The following is a 27,190-nucleotide window of genomic DNA, read 5'->3' on the forward strand; positions in this document are numbered from 1 at the left end:
GAATTTCGTTGGATGAATAATTGAGCTCGATGAACGAGAAATTATAAAAATTTTAACGAAAACGATATAAAAAAAAAACGACGAATTATAAAATTCGATTTATTTCAGTTCAATGATCTCGTAAAATTTTGATGCGTACAGACAAAATTATTGTCGAAAAACGTTTGCGTGATCATCGAATCGAAAAATTGTGAAAGGAAGCGTCGAGTCACTGAAAAATAGTTTTTCTGTTGACAATTTTGAAAAGTCATCGCCTCACTTCGTTTAATTGGCTCTCGCAGTGCCCCGGGCATCGGGTCACGTGTTAATATATTACAGCATTAAATTGGATAATTAGCTATCGGCACAAAGCTCCAGTACGAAATCATTGATGAATCAGTGAACAGTTGAACGGCGCTGGGTGGTTCGATTTGCACGTGCATATGGAGAAAAGCTCGTGGTCCGTGGGCCGCTTTGGCGACTGTGTCACGGTCCAGCAAATCCTTTATTCAACCACGTAATTATTCCGAGTCTCTTCGTTCGTATGGCTCATTCGTCTAGCGATTAGAATCGTTTCTTTTTCAGGCAGAACGAAAAGAAAAAATATTGCGTGCGCGAAGACTTCGAGTAGTTGATCGATTCCGCATCAAATGAGCAGGGCTTTTTTCGAGAAACAGCCCGAAATGTAGTCGTCGGTTCGGAGGGATCTGGGACGATCGAACTGCGAACCCAAACAACTATTCGAAGCCGGAATGAAGTTAGAAGAGAAAAAAAGGGAAAAACTGAAGCGAACGTGGACCAAGCCTCTCGCCGTAAATCCTCAAACCACACGGGATTAATCCTCGTTCCTCGCAGCCGATGTGCACGTATATACGGAGTAGATAAACACATGGTACAGAGGAAGAAAAAAATCGTAGGAATTGCTTCATGTGCAACGTTGTATGGAAGCACAGATTTTTAGTTAACCTCGTTATCGTTTGCTCTCCTTACGTTTCTGGAGCGCGCAACGTATTCCGATGAGGATACTCGACGTGCCGAGGGAGAAAGTATTGTCAACAAATGTGCAATAACACAAGGCGCTTTCCCGTCGTGCAATTTCTAAAGCTCTCGTGTGTGGTTCACTCGTTCTGGTCTCTCGGAGACATTGAAACGAGGCAAACTTCACAGACCTTTGTGGAGCTCGGTGCACGTGGAATTGTACTATTTTATCTTGGCTGCGTGCTTAAATTTGAGTCCGATTAAAAGGGGAAAAACGATTGGAAAATATGAGAAGTCGAAATTATCGTATTCGCTCGCAAAATACTTTCTATTTTGAGAGCTTTGAGTTTGGGATTGGGAATCGCAGAATCCGGGGAATAAAAGGTTCGTCATTTCGTATAGATGAGACTCGAAAGACCTTTATTCCTCGATCGTCATAAAAACCACAAATCTTTTCCTCTTCCATTCGAGCAACGATCCCAAAGAAAATATCGAGCGATTGGCAAAAGACATTGTGAAACTAGCTGCGTGGAAAATCCAATATTAAGGCTCCCAGCCGTCGGAAGATCCTGCGTGCATCGTATACACACCTCCGAAAAAGGAGCTTCGCGAATCGACCTCACAGCAAGGAATACTATTTGGGATTGAATCTTTCCAGTTCACGCTACGAGCTTCCCCGAGATTGCTGAGCTCTTGAATCCCATTCGAGCCAACGAAAAATGTCCTTCGTGCTCCGAGTTCAAGGATACAAAAAAGTACAGGTCAATGCGGCGGTTCGACGTTCATTTGCCTCAAAAATCTTTCGTCTCAGGCTCACCCGTCGCAGTACAATAATTTCCAATCATTTTTTTTCTCATACCACAAAACTTTCTTCATATTTTTTCATAGCTTCACCAAAAATCACGGACTTTTTACGAATCGTTGATTCCTGGAGGATTTTGCATCATGAAATTCGAAGATTTGACTCCACTCGATTGAAATATTATTGAAAAATTGAGTTTCATCGCTCCAACGATTCCACCGATGATGGAATTAGTACAAGGCCCGAAACGCCATGTTCCAGCTTAAGTGTTTCTGCCATTTGTTCCACGTGGAAGCGTATCCGATGCGGGGAAACCCCAATCGAGGAGCCCATGACATGCTGATTCGAAAATAATATAAAAAATCGTAGATTTCGTTGGTTGCAGACCCGGAGGGGCTGAAAATGAGTTCCCCGTGAGCGCAGCAGCTCACGAAGATAGCACTGATGGATGACTACCGGGGAAAGCGTGACGGACGGAAATAACGGTAAGCACACTCATCGATTCCTTCGAGGACATTCGAGATCGTCGACCGTCTAAAGATTTTGGCTAACTATGAGTTACTGGATCTGGACCGATATATGTACTCAGGTGGATCAACTCTTGGCAGCAGCGTGACAGTAGCTGCTGATGGAAATGGATTGGAGCTCGAATGTAATGGCTTCTCCTGCATCGGGTCATCCCCCAGGAAAGAGCTGGTCCAGTGCTTTTTTTTCATCTATTAATATCTTGCCATCACTTACAAAAAGCTTTTCGCTCATATTTTCTCCTTGGATGACGTTCCTTTATACTTTTCTGCGTATATCTGTGTATGATCGATCTCCTGGTCGCGATGACAACCGGAAATCCAAAATTCGCGAGCCCTGCGTGAGAAATTAAGGGCTCATGTACACTTGTGATGGAGGCACAAATGGGAAATTGTTTTTATTAGATATTCTTCAAGTGCAATGTCTGAAGAATATTCTCAACAAATTTCATAAAGGATCGGAGCATTAGGTTCGTAGTTGTGGGCATTTATCAAAAAATGATTTTTTTGTTAAAACTGTCGCCATTTTTGTTAAATCAAAATTTTTACAAATCCTTCCTCCAGGACCAAGCCATTTTTATAATAAATAAGTGGTATAAATTTGGTGTGGATCGGATTAATAGTTTTTCAGTTACCATGTCCACCGAAACTGATGCCGAAAAAGGTGCTACTGAAATACAGCTGGAGTTGCGCCATTTTGAGAAATTTTTCGATTATAAAAATTGTACAAGTACATGAACATGTGCACTAATGAATGTCGTTTACAGTTTTTCAATAAACATTCATTTTCTTGTCGAAAAAGAATCAAGAAAATCACGTTTTCTCGCCCCCTGCACGAAGGCCTTAAACGAACGAAATTTCAATTCAAATTCGATAAATGAAAATTTGGCGGTGATGAACGCTGAAGTGTTTCGAAGTGACGTTCGATTCCTTTTTCATTGCTTTCGCGACTCTTGTTCGTCCTTTATCAACGTCCATCCAGCGCCTTCCTTTTTCGATCTCGAGAAATCCAATTGGCTGCTTGTTCTTTTTCGACTCCGTTGGATACTCGCCACTTAACTTGATTTCTTTAATCTTTTACGTCTTATTGCTTTTTCTAATAGGGTTTCTCTTTTTCATCTTAATTGCTCCATTCAATGTTAATTCAGTCTGCGCTCCGTTCATCCCTTTTCGTTCGTTTCGTTTCTTATTTTGCGAGCGGTCTCTCCGTCTCTCGTACCACACGCTTCGCGAGCTCACGTCTTTCGTTGTTTTTTCCGCTTTTCTCATGTCTTCGCATTCCCGTTTAATCGCTATTGCCTTTCGCCTTGACTCGTGAATACGACATTTGCCTTTCCTTCGAATACTCCCCAGTGTCAGCCTTTTTCCGTAGTTTTTGAATCTTTGGATAACTGCGAGGATAACTGAACGTTTGAAAGGGACAAAAATATCCCGAAAAATTAGAGTTTCTGCACCCCGAAAACGCTTTTTTTCGTTGATGCTGTCAAAAAGCGAAAGAAAATATTTTGCAATGGAACTTCATGATCAAATGACACTCGCAGCTAAATGGAATTCACTCTCACATAAAATTGTTAAACATTCGACGCTATTTATCCAGATGTATATAAATCGAACAGATTGCTTTTCCCCTCGCCGCATCTGAGCTCCTCAAATGGACATGTGGCGTAGTTGTTTTTTCTGATTCCATCAAAACCCCCAGCCCCGAAAAATTCGAAAGGATTTGACTTCCCCTCAACTTGGAATGTGCGAGCACACGAACTAAGATCGTAAGCAAATATCAACAAACGGTTCGACTAGTTTGGGGCGATGTTTTCCGATCCCTTTCGCGAGTCGCAGACAGGATTTCGCCGGAGGCGTCCGCTGTCGCTCGGCTGCATGTACCACCCACTCGTGTTTGAGGGAGCAAAGAGAGTGGTAGAAAAAAAATTGGAAAAATTCCGAATTAGAATCTGGCGAATGAAGATTTGCTTCACTTTTATATTGAAAGAAAATCCATTATTGTTTCATTTGAAATTCAATCCGATAAATCGAACAAAATATTATCTTTTCCCAAAGAAGGTTTTGGAGGCCGAAATTAGAGTGGGATTTCCATTTTTTATAACATTTCTCGTCCTGTTTTAGGGGTGTGTGAAAAATTATCTGAAAGCGTATGAAATGATCGACTGGTCTGTTGATTCGATCAGAAAAGCAGAGACGATCGTTTGATTTTTGGCGATTTTTGCGACAATTTAAGGTATTCTTTTCGCATGACGAACCCCTGAAAAGAAAAGGCTTCTGCCGTTTTTCCAACTTCGATCCTTAATATCTATTTTAAGCATTCGGTAATTTTTTACTTTTATCGTCGCTATGGATTCCTTAAATTTTTTTCTATCTGCGAGACCGTTTGTGACAGGAATTTAGAATTATTTAGTGCATGCATTATTAGAAATTTGGTCATGGTGGAATCTCCGTAAACTCCCGTATAAATTTTACGATTTTTCAAGTTTTAATTCTTTATTAAACGTTCGATAACCTGACCTGAAATTTTGCCAATCTATTCGCATGCACTTTTACTTGACTGTTATTTAAAATCAGTTGTTCGTGGAATATTCGGGTTCGTGAAAGGAATACCTTAATTCGGCGAAGAAAATAATATAATTTATTAACTTTTGGTTTGAAAATTCGATGGCAAAAAAACAGCAGCGAAACATCGAGGAAAATACCTGCTGCTGTTGACGGATGTGTTGCTTCTACTCCGTCGCGATATAATCGAATCTCCTCGATTGACGACGCCTTTGTGGGTTATGCTGAAAGCCCGTAACCGGTACAAATCATCTCCGGCTCGGGGATTGTACGCCTTTTCCGGTAAACTATGTACTCGGGGTCTTATGTGATCCGGCACTGTAAGCAAGCAATTGTGAGGAGAAAAATATTAAAATTTACTGAGAAAAAACAATTTTTATGAAAATTGAAAAAAAATCAAAAGTTAGTTGAGATAAAAGGGAAGCAAATTTTTCAACGATTCCTCGAAGTCTTGCAGGACTTTTGACGCCGAAGTTTTTTCGAACACTCCCATTTCCATCGCATCTGTAAATAACAAACGATTATTGGCGTTCGGGCCATAAGGGAACGAAGATAAACGTTCCCTCCCCCATTTATGAGCACTCGCCATTTTAACTGCTTAATAACACAGCGTGTAAGCGATGTTTGATTACTTGTTTAACTTATTGAATCCGAGTATTTCTTTCCGCGTATTTATTGTATTAGGGAGAGAAAACGTTCGGCTTTTCGTAGCCATCAGTTCTACCCCACGCACGCGGCTATTTATCTTGATACGTGGTCGAAATACATGCTCGCTCGAACGCACGGAGTAATTTGGACCACAAGCTACGCATTGGGTGGCCCCGATTCGAAAGTTCGAATCGCTGTTCGAAACGCGTTGAAAACGTTTTTGTTTTGCTATTTCCATATTTATAGATTCTGAAATTTCGATTGGAAAATTTGTGTAAATTTCTCTCACCGGGATCGCGTTGCTGAAATATTGAAAATATTAGAAAACAAAAGTGGGCGTTGAGCTTCTTCTCCCTCGCCGAGGCCATCCTTAATTAGTCGATGTTTTATGAGCGGTGGATAGGGGAGTAAAATTCGTGTGGAATTTTCTCTTCGAATTCCGTCGTGATCTTCCAATCAGCGAGAATCTTTTATTCTATTTTTTTCACACATCACGCCTTTAAGGGGAGCCCTGCTTTAGATAGTCAAAAAAATCTATTCTTTTCGGCAATGTTTTTAGGAGAGACGGAAATAACTCACAGCATGGCAAACTTTTCGGTATGGTTTCAAGGGTATTTCAACAGTACAAAAACATTTTTTTATAATGTGAGAAATACTAATTTGTACATGGTTTATGCGCAAAGTCTGATTATCGAAATTTCTCGGCTGTGGACAAAATGGAGATCGTAATTATTGTCTGAAATGAAAATTCCAATTTTTTTTACATTTTCATATATTTTCCTTCCACATGAATCCGTAAGAACCCGAAAAAATTGCGAAATTCTATATTTTCAGCGAGTTTGAAAAAAAACGCTTCTAAAGAATAAGAATATCACTTCAACGTGCTGTAAATATAGAATTTCGCAATTTTTTCGGATTTCTGTAGATTTATATGGGAGAAAAATATACGAAAATGAAAAAAAATTTGGAATTTTTGTTGCAGACAATAATTAAGATTTCCACGTTGTGCGCAGCTGAGAAACTTCGACAATCAGTCTTGGCTCATAAGCCATGTACGAATTAGTATTTCTCACATGAAAAAAATGTTTTTGTACTCTTGAAATATCCTTGAAACCATACCGAAAAGTTAGCTATTATTTATGCGCTGAGTTATTTTCGTCTCTCCTAAAAACATTGCCGAAAACAATCGATTTTTTTTTGACTTTCTCAAGCAGGATCCCCTTAAGCCCAAGCAATATTTTCAAATGTTCATTTAGAAAACCGATTCAAAAGTATCGATCGCTCGGCCGAATGCGAGACGCCGGATCTCTTGAGTAATATTTCAAGTACAGATTCATCACTCGAAGGAGCAAATATTTTCTGTTTTCGTACGCAGCAGCCCGGAACCCTACACAGACAGGACGAATACACAGCTGATTATTGATTTCTCCCACCGTCGTTCCTCCCATGGGTTCATGGACACAAAGTACATGGAGTTGACTGTCGATTTTTTTTCTCCATACCCTAAATTATTACTGTATTATCGCGCTGTGTGCCTATATTTTTTTCGTCCTTTGCATGCGCTTGAGTAATGTCAATTTTCAGCGTTGTTCAGGTGATTAATGAAATTCTTCAAGAACTTGGAACAAGGAGTGGGAAATTGATGGGAAACGCTACCAACACTGATTGTCATGCTCAAGCTGCAGGAGATTAATAGCACTCGGAGCTGCGAAGGGAAAAATCATTGATTTTTTTATGGGATCGATTCTTAGTGGAGTGACGATCCAATTTGGATGAGCGAAAATCCAGTTTGCCGATTCGCAAAGGTCCGAATTCGAAGATATTTTGGAATTAATATTTTTAATAAATTCAAATAATTTGTAAAGGTCTTTGCTGATTTCTCTTAGTTTTTATTCGATTCTATTCGTCAAAAAGGATTCCATGAATGAAAAGACGTAAAAAAGTGTTCCATGCTGTTCATATTTCGAACGAATACTCAGTTTCTCATTCCATTAATTAGTTCTGCTCAAGAGGATCCTAAGCTTCGTTTTATAATTCTATGTGAATGCAGTCTACCTGGTAATTCGAGAAAATTGGAAGTCCTTCTCTGTCTGCCACGTGGGTGAGCGTTGAAATTGAGTGGTCCAATGTCCTCGTTGCTAAGGTTGGACACGTTCGAGATTTGGCTGTCCCGTGAGCCTCGTCTGGAGGCGAGATAAGCTGGAACAGTCGAAAACAAAAGGATTCCAGTGAAAACGTGTATTTCCATAATGCAATGGATCATTTCCATAAAGTAATATAACTCCTCGCGGTCGAATGAGTTCGCCTTGTTTGTCTTTAGTTTTGTTTCATTACACGCAAAGATGAGATTATGGAGATTTTGATTGGAAGTGGTCAAGGAAAATAGCGATTTCCACGCGTCACGTACAATTTGCATTGTTCATTCGGGGAACAATATAACTTTATAGAAATTGATTAATCCACAGGGGCTATTCCAATGTCAAATTTTCAATAAAAATTCTTTTCATATGAAAATTTTTCCCATTCTCATCGTGACCGTGACCATTGTTGTACGTTCTTTTATTCTTTTTCTTTATTTCGATACGATTCAACTGAAGCCAACTGCCGAGTACAAAACACGCTTTTTTTTTCTTGAAAAAGAAAAAAAGAAAAATTGTCTGAAATGCCAACAATATGAAATTTCTAACGAGTTTCAATTATGGCTCGACCTCAGTCACGCTACGACCTTGACCCTGAGACGCCGAGGTAATCTGCTGGGATCCGAGACGATCGCCCAATCCCTCTGACAAAAGTTCCATTGACTCGTGGGGAATGAACAACGCTTCGTGATAATTAATTCTCCCACGGAACCCTACGATTAGGTACGATCGTATCCAATATTCTTCCCACTGGCCATCGATTTCCGGCTGTTTTCATCATCGTTCAAACTTGTGCAATATTCAATAACGAAATTCCATATTTAGCTCTAGAACGACTTTAGCTATAGAAAGACCTTAACTCTGATGGGATTTCGTACGAAAAATACGAAGATTCTCATTCGAAGAAACTTTTGCCTGCAGCATTGTCTGTGTGTCCGTGAAATAAAAACGTTAAAATCTGCCATTGATTTGCTGTTGAAAGTTCGAGAGCGAGCGTGATTGAAAGGGAGGCGACGCGTGGGGGAAGTCTCGTGACACGATGCTTCTTCAGCTCCCTTAGCAACGACTCGACTCCTGACCCACACTCCAAAATGGCCAAGTTTGGGGATCATTTTCAAAGCGTTCGCGTTTCGGCGGGCAGGGTGGCCTTCCGCACGTGGCAAATTTCCAGCGCGCACTAACTTCGGCTAAGTGCTACAACACGTGCCGTGAGGTCGCGAAAACTTGTTGCAATAATAAATCTGTGGGTGCAGTCATTCTAACGTTTGAGTGATTTCATCGAACGGGGTTAATGGTGGAATTAGTTGCAGTCGAAATGAAATTCGCGAATTCTGACTCCAGGAATATATGTGGATCAACGGATAACCGCGATGTTTTTCTTACTCTGAAACTCGGCAAGTTCAAATATCTGAATTTTCGGTAATAGCCAAATTTTTTGTTCCCAGGCAAGTTTCCTGGCCGAAAAAGCGAACGAGAGGAATAATGGTGAAATCATTCAGGAGAAATGCTGAATTTCGAACAAGTTCAATTAAACGCATTCCGTTCGATGGGAATAACACAACAAACAGTGCCACATAGTTTTCTAACTCGTTGCATTTCATTAAAACTCGATAGATTTTAAATGAGTTTTCAGATTTAAATGGAATTTTTCCAACTTTCGTTCCGGCTAACGAGGAAAAACAACGCCCCAATTAATGTATTAACGTTGGTAAACTTTCATATATAAAATCGTCTCAATCGAAAAGTCTCAATCAAACCAGGGTTCCCGTACCCACAGCCGTGACCCGAGGAAAGATGGAGCGATGGGAAAAAGCTTAGAATTTCGTGGGAAAAATGAATGCAGGAAGTCGATGACAGGAGCAAAGCAACGGTGAAAGGTCCGCACAAGGGATGGACAAATGGGACAGGTTATCTGTGGGATGTCGAGGAGATCAATACGAACTCATGTTCAACCGATGTGGGATCTTTGTTTCTGTGAATCCAGTAACTTTCAATCTCGAGCTCCATCGTATCGTTCTTTTATTGTGAAGGGCGATCGAGCGCACGGGGAGGACGAAATATTTGAAATGAAATGTACTTTGACGCGATTACGCCGATTTCAGGTGACAAAAATTTCGCGATTTTCATTCGTCATCCGGCTAATTTGATTGATGCGGTAAGCACCTTAATGAAAGAGCTACGCGAGCGAATTGGCGAGGATTTGATTTAGTTCAGCGAAATTTGGACGAGTACCGATGCTGCTCTGACTGCAACAACGACCTCCCCTTCGGACAGCACACGCGAATGGACCTTCGTGATTTATTGAGCCTGCTAGTAAAGCAGCGTGTTCACAAAGCTCGCAAATATAATTGATACATCAGCATGTGCGCCGATCCAGGCTCGCGCGAGTGTGCGTGGATAGGTGGCTTAATGGATATTTCAATATGAATTCGAAGCTGGGGATGTTAGAGGCTCTGGGAGCATACAGGAGTGTTGAAACAATAGCTCATCATCCATCAAATTCGGAATAAATTAATTCTCTGTTTGATTAATGCAAGTTATTTACGAGACGAGGCATGATCTGTTGGGAATGGAAAATCCGCGTTTTCGGTCCGATGGCTAAGTGCAATTTATAGTGAAAGTGGTTACTCAATGGAAAGGCAAGTGAAAAACAGTCTTCCCATGGGAGCAGCCGAAGGCTCGCCCTCTTTTCAGTTCACCAAATTCGGGGTGCGAGCAACTCGGGGAATTTCCGTGTGACATAAAACACATCTTACCGAGTCCACCCTTCATCGATCCTCGCCTCCTGGGACTCGAGAGAACGGTGACTTCGGTCTCGACATCATCGGCATCCAGTTCGGTCAGGTCACTCGTTGATTTTCTCGCAACGTTTCTCGGGTCACGGGTTCCTCTGCGACGGGGACTCTCACTGGAAAACGGAGGCTCCTCGTCCTTCGCCGAAGGCTGTGCGAGACTGCCGTGGCTTTTGTTGAGGCTTATACTGCCCATCCGATTGGAGCGAGTTCTCTTTGAGTTATCGCGTTCGTGTTCCCGTCTACTGGCCGAAACGTCGCTTGTTTGTATTGTGTCAGCGGAGCTCTGCTGCGAGGATATCACGTTTGGCTTGTAGAATTGCTTGCCCGGAGTGGCTGCTTTGTTGTAGCCACCGACAACGTCGCTTTCTCTGCTTCCACGCTCCCCGTTGAACTCGGAGCCTAACTCGAGCAAATCATTGGTGTAGAGTTTAGGGCTGCTCCCAGAACTGCGAGGACTGGCCAACGCTTCTGTCGGTGCGGTGATGATGGTCGTCGGTGACATTGGATTCCTCATCAGGCCGAGATTGAAGCAAGAGTTTCTTCGCGTTCGATCCAACGGCTTGGGACTCTTCTGAGGTAAAAAGGCCTGCGGAGAGCCGCAACTCGGCGGCGTCCGGTTCCTCGCGGGGCCCAAGGGCCCCGCTGACATTGGACACTTGCTCGAATAGCTCGGTGCTTTGTTGAACTTGCTCTTCGGGCTGCAGAACTGAAAGACCGGAGACTTTAGGCCTCCCGCAACGTCAGGAGAACTCCTCACCGACTCCCTCCCCGTGTTCGCCTGATTGTGGAAGCTCGGGCTCCGGTAATACGAGCCACTGTTGTTGCTCGTGCTCTCCGTCACCATTGACTCCGGCAACAAACTGCTGCGGGAATCCGACACCGAGTCGCTTTTACCAAATACGTCAAAATCGAAATTCGCGTTTGGTGTCTCCGGATTATACTCCGGTGGAAATTCGAAAACCCGAGGCGTGCTCGGGGACTTTGAACCTAAATTGTGGACCGATTGGCTCGGACTGTATTGACCCGACATCTGCGGCTGCTGCAAACTTGGAAGCTGCGGTAACTGACGAGGACTCCGCGGTGATTTCAGGCTGTTGTACGAGCCAGGACTATTCACCGCCATTTCGATGTGCGATTAATCGCTCCCCTTTTCTCCTCTTTCTCCTTCTTATTCTTCTCTCCGCGTGTACGACTCGATTATTAATCCCTCTGCGTTAAATCGCCTTCGCGACTTATTTCAGGCTCTATCGATTTCACGGTTAAAGTGTTTTTCTCTCACCCGCTATCGTCATTCCAGTATATGGTAAGATTACAATATTTGGAACCCTCTTACTTTCGTTTATTTCGAGCTCTTTTATCTTCCGCCCCCAGTCTCGTTTCTCTCTACTTCGCAAAAGTTCGCTTTCTCATTCTTCCAGAGACATTATTCTCCGCTTTCATTTCGACTTGATGCGTTCCTTGCGTTTATTCTCGGAGTTTTTATTCGTAAAGATATTTTACGGTGATACAAGTCTGACTCGTTGAGCATTGATTTCTTTTATTTTTGTACGCGACGCTCGACGAGTGTTCAAACATTATTTTCATTTCCATGATTATTATTCGAGCTTTGGATGGTCAGTTAATTAGCTAGAATTCATTCATCCTCGGTGAACATTTTAGTTTATTTTTTTCATAAAGTTCGTAGGATATTTTTAATTCTCAAATGAAATATCACAACGAGAGTCTGTTATAAATTGGAGAATAACTTCTGCTCGTCGTCTCTCAACGAATCGCGTCGGGCACTAGTTTTTCCCTACGTTTTACAAACTTTTAATGAGCTTCAAACCGAATTATCGTATTTCCATTAACAACGGCTAATTTCCTCTCTGGAGCTTGAGTTTGTGGATATTTCCAGTTTGAAATTGTTTCCAGTCGAGGCCGAACGAATCCTCGTTCATTCACTGACGAATCAATTAGTGTTTATTCCAAATATCGAAATCCTATTAAGGTTGATTTAGAACCGATGAAAAAGCGGTTCGCGAGTCATGCGATGAACGAATTATGAGAAAAACAACGTTCCAGCGACCTTATGACGTTTCAAATGACTGAACATTAGTCCCGGGAATTTGAGTAACGAAACGGCCGAGCGAAAATTGCTTCGCTCGATAACGTGTTTTGGCGAGCAGACAAATTTCATTGAATAAATCAAGGAAAAACGGACGGAGGCAGTGCGACCCGCGGCTGGAAGAAGTTTCAAACTAATTTTGCGAATCTGCCTACGCGTTGCCGGAGGACCAGTGAATTTTTAATGCGAATATATCACGTGTACTTTCGGGAAACTCGAATAATTCACTCCCGAATAACACGATCGATCACTTTTTCACATCGATACAACTTTCCCCAACTTAAACGTGCTTTTTTTCCTGAAAGAGGCCACTGATGGAAAATTGATGAATTTCCATGTTTCTTCGTTAATTACCTCGAATGGTTTCAGTGTTTCGAGAGCGTGGGCGATGAATCGCCGGGTTGCAATATCGACCTTCGCGCTCAACTTTCTCAACTACATACCTCGTGGTCTTAACCTGTTGATTGTTATGCACTTGCATCCAACCGAACTCGGGAGTAGCGGCTTTCAATTTCGCACTCCGAACTTGGGTTGCTCTAGTCCATGGCACGAGCGATGAACAACCGAAAAATTGGGGCCCAAAACAAAGTCCATCGGAGTTATTCCTCCCGGAAAATCTCGAATTTTATTTCCTAAAAGATCGGAAAGAATGAACGAGATAATAGTCGAGTACGAATCACGCAGTGCTACCCTCGCGACGGTCGGTACACCACTGAGGGTTGAAGCACAGCACAACCCCCATTTACTCTGTAATCGCACACTGTATATATATCGTGAGCAAACGTACAGAATGCTATCTTTCACGGAATATGTTTCTCGCTTTCTTCACCCAGAACATCCCCGGCAAATTTTTCTCCTCGCTCCCTCACCCCCTCTTTTACCTCGACGATCCTCCCTCTAGGCACGTCGAAAGACCAATGATATGATCCTCCTTCGCCTGTGGATTCCACTTTCCCTCTCCGTATCCTCGTTTCCGTCGATCTCACTCCACTCTTAGCCACAGATTATGCTGTCGAACGATTTGTACCTGCCATCAGGTTTCTAAAGGACTTCATTTTCTGAGTGGGGATAAAATATTAGAACGACTAAAATTTCCAACAGTTAAAATCTCGAGTTTATAAACTTCTGATGATAATACGGAGACAGGTGAATTCGACTAATTGAATTTCGAAAAAAAATAAAGTAGAAACTTGAAGGTTCGAAGCACGTTTACATCGAAAATAGAATGCACGATCGCTCGTAGAAAGGACGACTGAAATATCGATTTTCTGAAAATTCGATTATCACTCTTGAGACTCATAAATTACTGGAATCAGCAACACTGTGAATATTCACTATTTCGAAAATATAGTAAGGAAAGACTAAATATTATTGGGGTTGAAATACTGAAACACCGAAAAGTCGAAGGGTCAAAATAACGAAACGTTAGAAAGTCGTAAAGAAACGCAGCGGGATTCAAAATACACGCGCCTCACTCACTCGCTTACTCAGATTGGTGATCCCCAATTTAAAACACGGCCATTTTGACTTTTGCCGTTTCGAGCCATCACTATTCCGCATATCTAAGTTTTGTAGGCTCGAAAAATACACTTTCGATTTTTTGCTACACCATTTCTCGTCAATCTATGAAACAACTACTCTCCATTTTGAATTCGAAAATCCGAACTTTTGACGTTCGTATGATCTGTTAAAATTGCATTCGAAATGAAAACTATCGAAATATATATTATCGAGTAAATACGAATTCAAAGAAGGAATATTCGATTAAACGCGTAATCTGCTAAATAGTCGATCGGAAATAAGAATTTTGGATTACTTATTTTTCTCCAATCTGATATTACAATTTAAAAAATTTTCAAATATCGACTATTCCACAATTAGGTTATTTGAAACTGAATCAGTTGGGGGAAAATGATCGCCAAGTTTCATTTGGCTCTGCACGTAGTTGCTGGAGATCCCATTCGAGAAATTGGATTTTGTGTTCATCGGAAAATGCGCTCGCACTTGGAGAAAGATTCTTGGACAAAAGTCTGAGTGTAAATCCGAGAAAACCGTTTTCGTTCGATCTCGACAGATAAATTACTGCAATTGTCCAATTGTCCAAAGTCATATTTTTTCTTTATGATACTCGAAAACTAAAACTTCATTTGATTGATTCATGAAACGAGGGAATATTTGAAAAGAATGTTCTTTGAGTCAAACAGCAAGAACGGATCAAGAACCGATCCAATATTCATGGGACTGCACTAGTCAGCCCCAAAGTTATTAATAAAAGCAGGGGAAGAGAAAAAAGCTCTGAGAAAAGCGGCAGTTGTTGGCGAGTAAAAAGGTTATAGGCCAGTGTATGATTGAGTCATTGATTGCGAATAGCCAACTCGGTGGAGCTAGAGACCAGGCAGGATCGTCCCTACTTTGTTCTCCGTGTCTGTCCAACTCAAATAGACGAGAAAACGAGAAAACACGGTATTTTATTGGGTAGCTTAAAATTTGGTCGACGAATCGATTTATCCTGCGATGAATAATTGCTTTTATTGAGTGAATTTCATTATTAAAAATCGATTTAAAATTCCACTGTATTCGAGGGGTGTTTTCATGAAAATTCCGAGCCTCGAGTATTCGTTGAGCATCGCTAATGCCGCGTCGCACTTTCTGTTTGTGCTCGTGATAAGTTGAAAGGGAAATTTTCGAGTTGGAATTTTGAAATGAGTCAAAAATATTAATCACAAAAAGTGATAAATGCTGATGCTTAAAGAAAAAGTCATCTTGACAGAAAGTATTGAGAAGTTGGCCCTTAAAAACACAATTCGCATCGAACCTCCTCGGGAAACGTGTTCAATTAATAGTCAGTAGTGAAGACGTGACGGGTCAGCATGCGTGGTATTCAATAATGGGCTGCCATTTATTGGCAAAGTGAGCGTTCGTGTAACGCTCTGTGTCTGACAGGGAACATCATGGGGGGGAAAATTGGACACAAGCCCACTTGACATTTCCGACATGGTTTGAGCGTAGTAATCTCGGTTGCTCGATGTGGTGCTTTTTTCCTTGGTCGCTCGGAAAAATAGTGGTTTTTGTAGGCGCGCGTAGCGATGTGGGGAAGGAACAAACGAAGATGGACTACGAGGCCGAACGAGGCGAAAACAAATAAAGCCGGACATTAAGGTAGTTCATGCACGAAACGATTTTATTAAGAAAGTCTTGAAATTTACACAGAGTTTCAATGGCTAGTCACGCATATCAAATTTTAAAACGTTCGTCTTATTGGTTATTGAGATAAACGTGCTTGAATACGAAGAGAAATACACAGGGTTAAAGGGAATATGCGAAAAAAAATCGTTTATCTTTCCATATAACGAATGAATGCTTCTTACGAAGTTTATGAAAAAGTTCAGAATAACAATGAAGTATATAACGAAGGTCTGGGAAAAAATTCGAGACGATTGTCTTACTAGTAATAAAGAAATATTACGTTAAAGATTGAATGAAATTGGTAAATGAGCACTCGCATAACCTCGCATTCGCTTATTTCGGTATTTTGTTTCTCCTTGGCTAGGCCCATTTCTGTCACAGCCTTCTGTCTTTTTATTAACACTTTTTTTCTTGATCTATTTCCCGTTGTGTTTTCCCTTTGCGCTCTCTAATGCAATTTTTAACATGAAAACTACAGTATTTTTGCCAGGGACGAATGGAATTTCGGGTTCAATCAGTGATGAGCCCCCGATTAATTAATGGCTTGTAATGTCATTCGGCAAAAGATAAATTGAAAAAATATATTTAAAATTAACTCTGACATTTATTTAAAGTGATTATATTTTTGATTAGGGAATAAAAATAGATCGAATTTAAGCACCCATAAAATACGATCCTTCAGACATGATCTACCTTAAAGACGTGGGAAGAAATCATTAGAACGTGGAAATTGAAAACTAAAGTTAACGTTTTTTCTATCGAAACAATGAAAACTGGAAAAATTTATCTCCCCCGGTTAACATCGATTTCATGGCTACGTCGCCCATACGCACCAATGACGGTTTCCTTCCCCACGAATCGTAGCTTATCAACATCGAAAAAAAAAAATGAAAAATCTTTCGCAGCCATTCCCTTATTGCTACGTATTTTTCCATATCAAGAATCTCATTTCAACCGGATGTTGAATTTTCTCTTACCGATGAGGAGTTCGATCCCACGCAATGAGAGGATACTCCCATCGGATATAGCTTACCCCACAAGGAAATTTACGCCTCCCTTCCAACTGCGAACGCAGACGGGGGAGTGTTAAGCCACCATAAATTATGAGCTCAAAAAATCATCTGCGTTCTATCTCTCAACCAGTAAACAATGCTTACTGACAGCAGTAATAAGAACGTTTTATTTCTTAGCATGGCTTTGTTATGAGCGACCAGCACTAAGTACGCATCGCACGCTGAGAGTTTAGGGGAAGCAGGATGAGCATTTTACGCGAATCGATGCTTTTGTTGACAAAACGTGACAAAAATGCTTTTAAGGTATTCCTTTCACGAGCCCGAATATTCTACAAATAACTGATTTTAAATTACGGCGAAATAGAAGTGCATGCGAACAGATTGGCGAAATTTCAGGTCAGGTTATCGAACATTTAATAAAGAACTAAAACCTCAAAAAACGTGAAGTTTATACGGAAGCTTATGGAGATTCATCGCATCACCACATTTCTGTTCAATAATTCATGTACTAAATAATTCTAAATTTCTCATACAAAATGTCTCATGGATGGAAAAAAATGTAAGGAATCCATAGCGACGATGGAAACACAAAGAGTTATCGAAAGTTTAAAAGAGATATTAACGATAGAAGTTGGAAAAATGGTAAAAACAGAAGCTTTTCCTATAGAGCTGTGACTCCTCAGAGGTCAGGAATCAGTCGAAATTTCGAGTGCCCAATTTGTGTCACCAAAAAAAACAGTCACGCGAAAGGAATACCTTAAAGCGGGGTCGCAGAGCTTCGACACAAAAAATAGCACAAATTTTGACAAGGAAATGCTCCATCAATTTTTCTCTTTCCGATCTGCATTCGTGGGATTTTCATCGGTCAATTTTTTGGCCTCAACAAGGTTGAATCAAAGTTAAATTGTCTCATTTTTACGCAAAATAAACGTGTTTTAAAAACATTAAATTTGGCGGGAAAGCAAGTTTTTCTTTGAAAACTAGTTAAAATCGTTTGGATATCTTGGAACGAAAAGCCTCATACATTTCGCATAAGTCAGTCATCCCTTCACTTCAATATGACACACCGCAAGCGCGTTTTATCGATTTATGATGGGGCTCGAAAAATATTCCCACAATTATTTTTCACGTATGCGAGAGATTCAGCAATTTGTGTGTTATTATTAATTAAACGAAATACTCCAGGTTAGAGCTTTCCTATTACGCTGGACGAAAGCTATTCGTCATGAAATATTGAAAAACTGTTGGAATACGTTTTTCATTATTGCCAGTACTACAGAACTGTGGTATATTAGTTTTTACTGGAATTTCGAATGCCACGTAATAGTATACATTACCTTTTATTGCCTTCGGCACATCAATATCGTTGAATTATTGAATTTGTGTTTATTTGAAAATTAGGCTGGACGTAGCGACGCTTTTTTCATTGAAAACTTTGCTTTTGCATTGCTATTGCGAACTTTGTTCGCTAAACTTGTCACAAATATCTGTCTCGAAGATGAAATTGAGTGCAAAAAGCTTCATTCCAAAAAAGTAATGACCGTCGCATTACTAAATAATTTTGAAACATTTGGAAGCGGATTATCATTTTGGAAAGCTGTAAAACAAAACTTTTTCGTCTCGATTTCTTTGCTATTTAAAATCACATGCTAAAGAATAACGTTGATAATGTGTCCTTCTTTTTAATAAATTTACAGACAATTTGATATTTCATCAGGTTACGTAAAACTCTTTCATTAATATTATTCAAGAAACTCGATGCTCTGCAACAAATATTTCCGTGGCTACCATCAATCGAAATGTTTCCAAAGTTCACTATCGACGGTCGTATTTGCAGGAATCTGCAATTTTTAAAAAACCAATAATTATGATGGACGAAAGAAATGAAAAAAGTACACAACAAAACTGCAATGATTAACGAGTTTCTCGGCTTTAGAACAACTGGAAAATGTAGATTTTGGATTACGAATATGGTGCCAGGGTATAAACTTGTGACGCTCTCAATCACCCCCTCAAATGAAAAATAAAAAGTTTTTTCAAACAATTTATCACATTCCAGTCACAGGGAAATCGTTATCACCAACAATCGGTAGGTCACTTCGAAATTCCATACGACTGAATACTCGCCACAAGGTTAGACGAGTAAAACCATTGAATCGATTAGTTCGGCATCCGCACATTTTTGGAGTTTACTTTCAACAGTTTTCACCATACGCCGAAAGCGGCAGTGCCGTTGAAGGTCAATTGATCCATGGTGGTCCATGAGTCAGGGGCGGGTGAGAATTTTTCGAGACAATTGATTTAAACTGCGATTCGCCCACCGAGAAATTCCTCCTTTTTCAGTTAAAAATTTCACTCTCATGCGTACCCTTACTCGAGTGAGTTGGGACCCCTCAATTTATCTTTTATTGTCACTTGGCTGATGTTGTCAGATCCGCACGACGTAGACATCGCTATTGAAAATCGAGTAACAGGGAATTTCAAGTGTTTCGACGGTTTTTGTGCATTCCAGTAAATAATGAAACTGTTTTTAAGCGAGTTTAATCGCCCCACTGAATTTTTGGTCCTCGTGGAATGTTATTCGCACTCCATCCGACGTGGTGAATCCCTAGAAGCCTGAACAGACGTTTTAATCTGCTTTTATTTTGTGAATTGTTTATAAAAACAGAAAAAATGGCGGAACGGCTGCGACGATTTGAAATAAAATTGGACCGAAAGAGTAACACGTTTGCACCTGGGGAAATAATGACCGGAAACGTCAGTGCTGGGCTCGATCGAGTCAAAAGTTTGGAAGGTATATAAGAAAATTTTTTTTTTTAAATATTGTCTTCGTCGAGTTATACTCATTTTTACATTATTCAATGTAATGATTCAATTCAAATCGACTTTCCTAGGATTCACGAAACGTTAAAATTCTTTTTAGTAATCGAACCATTTTTCATGAACGTTGAAGAGCTTCGTCTCATCGAATAAACTATGAAAACGTTCGATTTAATATTTAAAGAATGTTTGTTGTCGTTCGAACCGTAGAAAATTCGATTTGCAGATCTATTTTATTCAGTCGAAAATGAATGAAGATTTTTTTGTGATCGAAACCTGCTCTAAAGTTCAATCTTCATTCCTCATTTCAGCTTCTCCGCTGCACGATGCCCGCGTGGGCACACCACAGCAGCAGTGAACGACTAAGCCCGATGTTCCAACGCTCAAATATCATTCGTGCCGGCCTTTCCTACGTAAACTTAGGATCTGCAGAAAATAACTTATCGAACATCGATGCTCAGAGAACTTAAAATATTTATTAATATTTAATTATGATCCCAAGTCTTCCAGATTTAATGGAAAGTTCTCATTAATACGATGTCAAGAAAAGCATTTTTATTAAACGATGTCAAAATATCACTTTTCCATCAGATTGGTTTTGAGCAATCTGCAATTATTAATGACAATGAATTTAACGACAGTACAAACAAGTTCTGGAATATCTTTAACCAATCGAAACAAACGTGGGAGAATTTGAATGATTAATAAGAATCTATAAATATACGGAAGTAAATGTCCGTAGTTTTTCCTCAGTATGGACTCACTCGATAATAAAGCTCAATAATAGAATGGTATCAACTGTCAGTTAGAAAAACACACCGAGAGTTACCCGTACTGAGAAATTTTGTAATAATTTCTACGCAATAAGTTAGTAGCTGATTGTACTGGATGAAAAAAAAAAACTACTATGACGTGTTTCCCATAATAAATGGATAACATTCTGACAACATTCCAAGTATGTAAGGTAGTGTATGAGCGAGTAGGGAGTTTGCCCCTTCTCCCGAAAAATTGATTGGTCGATCCGAGCTGTCGCTCAATCGTGCGATCGAGAAAGGACACTTGATTGTCGACCACCTTACCGTGAACATATAATTGTTAATCTCTGTATAGTTCTGTATAACGATATCTATATGTCTGCGTCAACCACGCCGTCATCAAACGCTATATTGTCTGTAACCGTCGCATAATTCATACTGTGGACATATATATATAAAAAAAGAGGGAAAAGAAAAAGTGTATTCAACCAAAAAACAATCTCCATAAAAATACTCCTTCGAATCGATCGTGCCTCGAACTGAGCGTCACCTTGGGTCAATCACAAAAAGTTGTGACTCGTCGTGTAACCGGAAAGGGACGTCAAGCATTCGAAAGCACCTCCGCAGTACATCGAGGCTTCAACCGAAATATCCACCTGAACATTCACTACATCGATGGTGCAACGGTCGGAATAAGGAGCAAGATTAGATAAGTTAATCTCTAGTATCATTTTGATGAATGTTCTTGCAAAATGATCTCAATTTAAATATCAAGATATTCATTGTATCAAAATCGTAAAAATTTATAACATGTACGATATCATTGTGTAAAAGAAAACAAAACAAAAAGGGAAAAAAATCGATCACTATTTTGTGCTTGTGAGTCAGAATGAATATGTGCGCAACTGTACGCCAATGTTATAATAGATCATTTTTGTTGTTTGTTACAATGCTTCCACATATATATATATATATGTCGTCTATGTGAGTGAATCTCTGTACAAGTAAGAACAAGATAACAAAAAAAAAGAGAGAATTTGTTACAAGTAGTTCTGATTGTAAAGCGGGTAGCATCAGATACTCAGCAACAGCGATGGTGGACATCCCTTCGATGAACGACCATAAAACGATATTCACGATATTCACCGTCGAGGTGACATACGACCTTGACGATGTTCCAGGCGCCAAAGTGGATTTGGAAATTCTTCAATTTTTAAGTGTTTTACGAAACGGCATTCAAACGTGTCGTGACTCTTCTAGGATCCCATTTTCGACGAAGCCTGTGAAATCTTCTGTGATTTCCCGTGCATAAGTACAGGCTTGTTGAACTACCAAATACGCTCGACCTCACATGGTTTTGCCGTTGGTGATCAGATCAAGGCAAACTTCAAAATCCATGAGAGTTCAGGGAGCGCGGACGTGACGAAGTTGAAGATTAAATTGAGGCAAGTGAGCGTGGACACCGGAAAAATCGCCTGAACTTGGCAGGCAGCAATTAATGCCGTTATTGAGAAAACGAAGAAAGTCGGACTATTCGATGAAAATATTGACGAGACTTTGTCCTTGCAAGTCCCGACTGCGTGCCTTTGTCCCTTCTCAAGCATTGTAGCATCACTGACATCGAATATCGACTCGTCTTTGGCGTCGGACTTTCTGGATGGCAAGTCTGGTATCTCATTAAATTGAGTCGATTGAATCGACGGAAATAGTCGCAATGAGATATCAAGATCGTATCCAGTTGTGATTGGCACAAAAGCAGCTTCGCGACCGAAACGTAACAAACAAATGGTGCTTGTCAAAAATCAAATACCCTCTTCTCCAGAACGAGGCGAAACTGGAGTTCGTAGTGCACCTGAAGATTCTGCTACTGCTCCACGACCCTCTGCACAACGCCAGGAGCCTTGTCAGGGCTGCAAAATCCAACGACCGCAAATTGTCCCATCGGTTTTGATATTTCTGAAGCAATGGATTCAACATCTTCGAGAGAATTGCCAGAAAATCGTACGATTTTCCAACTTGGTTCAGTGTTGTATGTTTGGAAGACTTGAAACATCGAGTAGAAAATGTTTCATAAATCAATTCAGACGCTGCTGTCCACTTTTTATATTGTCGTTGATATAACAAAACTGAAATCTCAGTTACTTGTATGTACGTTTGTCTGCAACCTGCCAAGTACAACGTGACGAAGGAGGTACATATAAATAAATATTACGAACACAATTTTTGGATAATTTGGCGAATGTAACGAAAAGTTTTTTTTATTCCCGTATATTAAAAAATATTTGAAAACATCATATTATCTCGGACGACTTAGTCGTTTTTTTTTCCTAGCAAATTCTACAATAATTTCAAGTATTGTGATTAGATTAAACGTTTTAAGTACAATTTTATGAAAAACTTTATTTTATCACAAACAAAATTGATATCTTGAACAATCAATATCGACAAGTTGACCTACGGATCTCTCGGCGTAGACTTCATGTATTCTATTGTTCAAATGTAATTAATACGGCTACCAAAAGATTTGCCTCGTGCAAAGAATATTTCCCTGGGTTCTTAGAATTTGCAATAAATATTTGATTTTTCAGTGGTAATAATTTTTATTCTTGCCAATCAATTTACCGTTGACTCGTACCGGTCAATGCGGTTCATAAAAAGGCAATCGTATTTGAAAAAGAATTTATTTCCTGTAGCCCTGTTTTCAAGGGATGAATAACATTGGTTAATGAACATTATACGATACGATGAGATGTTACGACAATACTTTTATTTTATTCTTAGTGTACATTTTCTGGCTTTCAGTATTTCGCATGTCATTTCATGTTTGGTTTTTTTCGTGGCTGCAGATCAGTGTTAAATTAAACATAGCATCCCCAGCTTCGTCCATATTTAGCCCTGTACTCCGGCAAAATCACTTTATTGATGAGCTTATTCGTTTTAGCGACTAAAGCAGTGCGTCGTGGGTCTAGCTTCGATGATTTTTTGATGCCCGGGCGATGCACAACAAACGCGTTGTTTAGAACGAAAAATCTGTATGATTGGGCGCAGAGCAACCAACCCTGGAACAAAATTGTTATCGTCAAATTGATTCCGATATTCGAAAAAGTGAATATCAATATCAGTTATTTCATTCGCAACGAAACCAACAATATCGTTACGCCCTTGACACGCTTATTTACAGTCTTAGGTGAACTCTTTCAGACTAGATTTTAAAAAATTTTAGATAATTTCAGATGAAAAAAAATCAGTGCCTCGGAGAAGGCGCTCAGCACTGTTTGACCTCGACTACTAGCGCGCGCTCTGTCGCTTTTGGTCATCTTTGCGTCTCCGTGATTTTCACCCATTTCTCATCATTTGGGCGCAAAACAAAGATTTTGTAGCTGAAAATATCATCTTGGAAAATTGACTCGATAAATTAAAATTGAACGACTCCCAGAGCATCAGTTTGGCTGAAAAACATGGCCCCCTTAACTTCTGAGCGCAATAACTCACAAGCTAATGATCCGACAGCGTCTGGATTTTTCACAGAGGAAGTATTTATCAATATCTACAATCGTGCAAAAAAAGATCCAACTTTAAAAATGGCGAGAATAAAAATTTTCGAAAAACGCTATTTTTTGTTCCTCTGTTTTTTTTTTCAATTTTTTCCTTTAATTATTAATCGATCGGATCGTTCCAGAGCTCATTCTCTTAGCATTTTTATTCTCTTCATTTTATCTTATGGTTATTTCTCCGTAGCTCCGTTGGTTTTTGTTTTACAAGCGGAGAGCCAAAAAAAATGCGTTTTCTTCTTTCACTAATTTGTAAATAAAAAAAAAAGAAATCACTAATATTGTGTCCAAAATTATTCAATCAGGGAAGCGCTCCGCGTGTGTGATGGCACTCGCGGTTTTCGGGTAATACTTTTGTCAAAATTCACTTCGATAAATGCCACAGCTGGACCGGTTCACGATAGAAAGACATTTAGAGTTTCATTTAATTTTAAGTCTTATTAGAAAATATGCTCATTATGAAACCCGTTTTTATCACGTGAAATTTAATTTAAAAATCATTGCGTGTACGAGAGATACCTACGAACGTATTATGCCGATTCGAGACTAACCTCCCAGTCCGTATGGCACTTGAAGTTATGGCAATACTCACTTGTATCCTTTTGTCACTTTGGCCTTCCCAGCTAATCCTTTCGTCATAAATGGGATCCTTGTCGGTCCCTATGTATACCGGCTCCCAACTTCGATACTTCTGCTTTCTCAATGACGGTGGTCCCACGCGAAGAGAATTAGATTGAGGCTCCGATTTCCATGAGAGATAATTTGGTACGCTGTGGCATAATGAGCATACATTTTCATGGAAAGGGACCGCTTTGCGTTCCTTTAGCATCTTCAACTGTAAGAAACAGATTCTTAAATTGAGGCAAACATTTTATACGGAGAACTGTGAATATAGTATCGGCGAGTTCAGGCCAGCAAACGACAAGGCCGCCAATGTACTTGTCTCGAGACTCTACTTAATCTCTTATGATATTGCTTAGTGATGAAACTGAACTTACAAGTTGCGATTTGTTTGCTGGCACTTGACTGTCTTCTGTGACCTCGAACGGTGGTAGCACATACACGTCTTTTGAAGAATATGATAGCACTTCTGGTTGTCCCTTCTTTCTAATCATTTCGAGAAACATTGGGACTAGATTGAGACTCGGGTAAAGCTCGAAATCAGCGACGAGAATATAATGAGTCAGGGCGGTTTCCTTCGCGATATTACGACCCACGTTGATGGGGTAAATGAGACCATTTTTGTTTTTATACGTTTCATTGTGGGAGACTTTTGTCCATGGTGCTCCTAAGTTGCAGTCGTACGTCGCCGAAAGGATATCCTTGGTCGATGGTATCTGAATGATTCACGAAAAATATTAGTCTCCTGAAAAATCATTGAGCAATCCAATTTTCCCGAATTTATTGTGATTCTTGAATTTTCATATCCTGCTAAATGTCATTTCACAGTTTTGGCTCTCTGAATTTCTATTATTAAAAAAAAAAAGAATGCTTACTTTTTTAGGTATGTGTTTATCACTGTAATAAAGGTGGAACGTGACAAGCTTGGAGACGAGGCAAGTTGAACAACTTCTCAGATACTTGATCGAGTCGACTGTTAACTGAAAATCGGTTCCAGGTGCATACAGGGCCACGGAAATTGGGGCCTTCCACCTTTTGAGTACTGGTACAAGATTGTCCAGAAAAGTGAAATCCCCATTTGTTGCATAGGTTACGCTTTCCCAACATGAAACATTCTTACTCATTGGCACATAGTTGTACAAAACACGATACTCTCCCCGCTGACCATGTCTTGGCGCGGAAGATTTGTTAGTGCATGGAATCGCCTTTTGCAGCTGCCTTAGCTATCGGAAATAAAAAGTTCGTAGTGGTATGTTATTTGATTCGACTGTTTCATCATCCAAAATGTTGTGGTCGATTTGACATTGTGAAAATCATTCTGACAGTTTTTCGAGCATCGTGTGACACAAAATATACATAAATATTAATCATCGCGAAATAGATGAATATTGATAGTAAATAATAATAATAATAATAATAATAATAATAATAAATATGAATAATTATTCCGGAAAGCGATTAGAAGTATGCACATACGTTGTAGAAACACCATCGTCGCGTATAATGGGACATTCAGAACAACATTTTCCTGAGTCATCGAATAAGTTTACTTTACTTATTAAGGAGCTAAAATTTGGACTGTGTTCATTCGGAAAGATTTCCCAATACTTGGGGGAATTACACACTAATTTACAGTCTGTTGTTCGATGGTGAAATAATTGTTTAAAGTCGTGAAAACAAAAAGACACAAAATAGTTGATTTATGTTGTCCCATGATATAAGACGAACATCCGATGGGTCGATCTTTCGAATTTGAGTTCCGCGATCCGGCAGGATTGAACAAATTTCCTGATCGTCTCATTTTCAAAATTATTTCCGGATGATTTTACGGAAACCTGTTCTAAGAATGTTGATCATCCGCCACCATGATATTGTCTGCTATCACGTTTCTCATTCAGAAAGAAAGTTTCGAAAAAAACAAAACAACCCGATTGTAAGTGGAGTTGCACTTCTGCACGGATAATCACCTTCTGTTTGATCCGACATTGATTTTGGATGCGACCCGAAGTGCAAAAGGCAACGGTTTCGAGGACGAGCAGCCCAAGAATAATGGATCGAAGCAGCCACATAGTCAACAATTATAAATACAAGAACTTATAAGCTTACGACGATTGATGTGAATTTTATAATTCATTTGATGACTAGTCTTTTCCTGCCTTTCGGAGTGAATGATCTCATTAGTCAGATTGGTCTGGCTTTTATAGATATCTGTACAGGAAAACTAGGGTCCAAATTTTGGATATGTTGTACGGACTTGATATTGTTAGAGTTTCGTAAATTTCTTATTTTTTCTTCTCGCAACACTTTAATCGCTCAACGATACGTATGAAATGATCAGCGTCATCATATTTTTTCCTTGAAGTTAGACAGCGATATAAAGAAGTTGTTATCACTTGAATCAATAAGAGAATTTCACAGTTTTCCTTATTGAAACAGTGACAAGAATACTAGAATACTGCTTGAGCATAGACACGTGGAAAATCGTGGGCTGATTCCCGGTAGACAGATTGCAACAACTTTTGATCCAATCATGCGCTCCTTTATTGTCTATGAAGCATGGTCGTTTCGGGAGTCATCAACGCGATTCCAAAGAAATTTTCGTTCTTAAATATTGATCAAATTTTAGGCTGTTGGCGCAATTTGGCTGGCAGGAGTGTTCGAAAAAATATTACCAACCTTTGAAGCATTCTTTACAGTTGTTCAAACACAGAACG

General features: G+C 39.8%; 2 protein-coding genes across 2 annotated transcripts in view; both read right to left on the bottom strand.

Moving 5' to 3' along the window:
- The window catches only part of Rgk2 (Rad, Gem/Kir family member 2), a 28,078-nt gene extending 16,529 nt beyond the window's left edge, over positions 1-11,549 (bottom strand). Inside the window, exons 1-4 of the mRNA XM_043413699.1 lie at positions 10,874-11,549; positions 10,388-10,759; positions 7,549-7,692; positions 4,986-5,163 (exon numbers count right to left, since the gene is read on the bottom strand). Coding sequence (XP_043269634.1) covers positions 4,986-5,163; positions 7,549-7,692; positions 10,388-10,759; positions 10,874-11,549 — 1,370 coding nt within the window. The remainder of the gene's footprint in view (positions 1-4,985; positions 5,164-7,548; positions 7,693-10,387; positions 10,760-10,873) is intronic.
- Positions 11,550-22,748: 11,199 nt separating this feature from the next.
- Positions 22,749-26,545, bottom strand: LOC122407951 (beta-1,4-glucuronyltransferase 1-like). Its single transcript, XM_043414440.1, has 5 exons — positions 26,444-26,545; positions 25,352-25,699; positions 24,854-25,192; positions 24,448-24,690; positions 22,749-23,363 (listed from the first exon to the last, which is right to left on the bottom strand). The coding sequence occupies exons 1-5, from the start codon at positions 26,543-26,545 to the stop codon at positions 23,163-23,165; spliced, it is 1,233 nt and encodes a 410-aa protein (XP_043270375.1). The 3' UTR covers positions 22,749-23,162.
- Positions 26,546-27,190: the final 645 nt, after the last annotated feature.

The sequence above is a fragment of the Venturia canescens genome, chromosome 3 (genome assembly GCF_019457755.1).
Source record: "Venturia canescens isolate UGA chromosome 3, ASM1945775v1, whole genome shotgun sequence".
Classification (NCBI taxonomy): Eukaryota; Metazoa; Arthropoda; class Insecta; order Hymenoptera; family Ichneumonidae; genus Venturia; species Venturia canescens.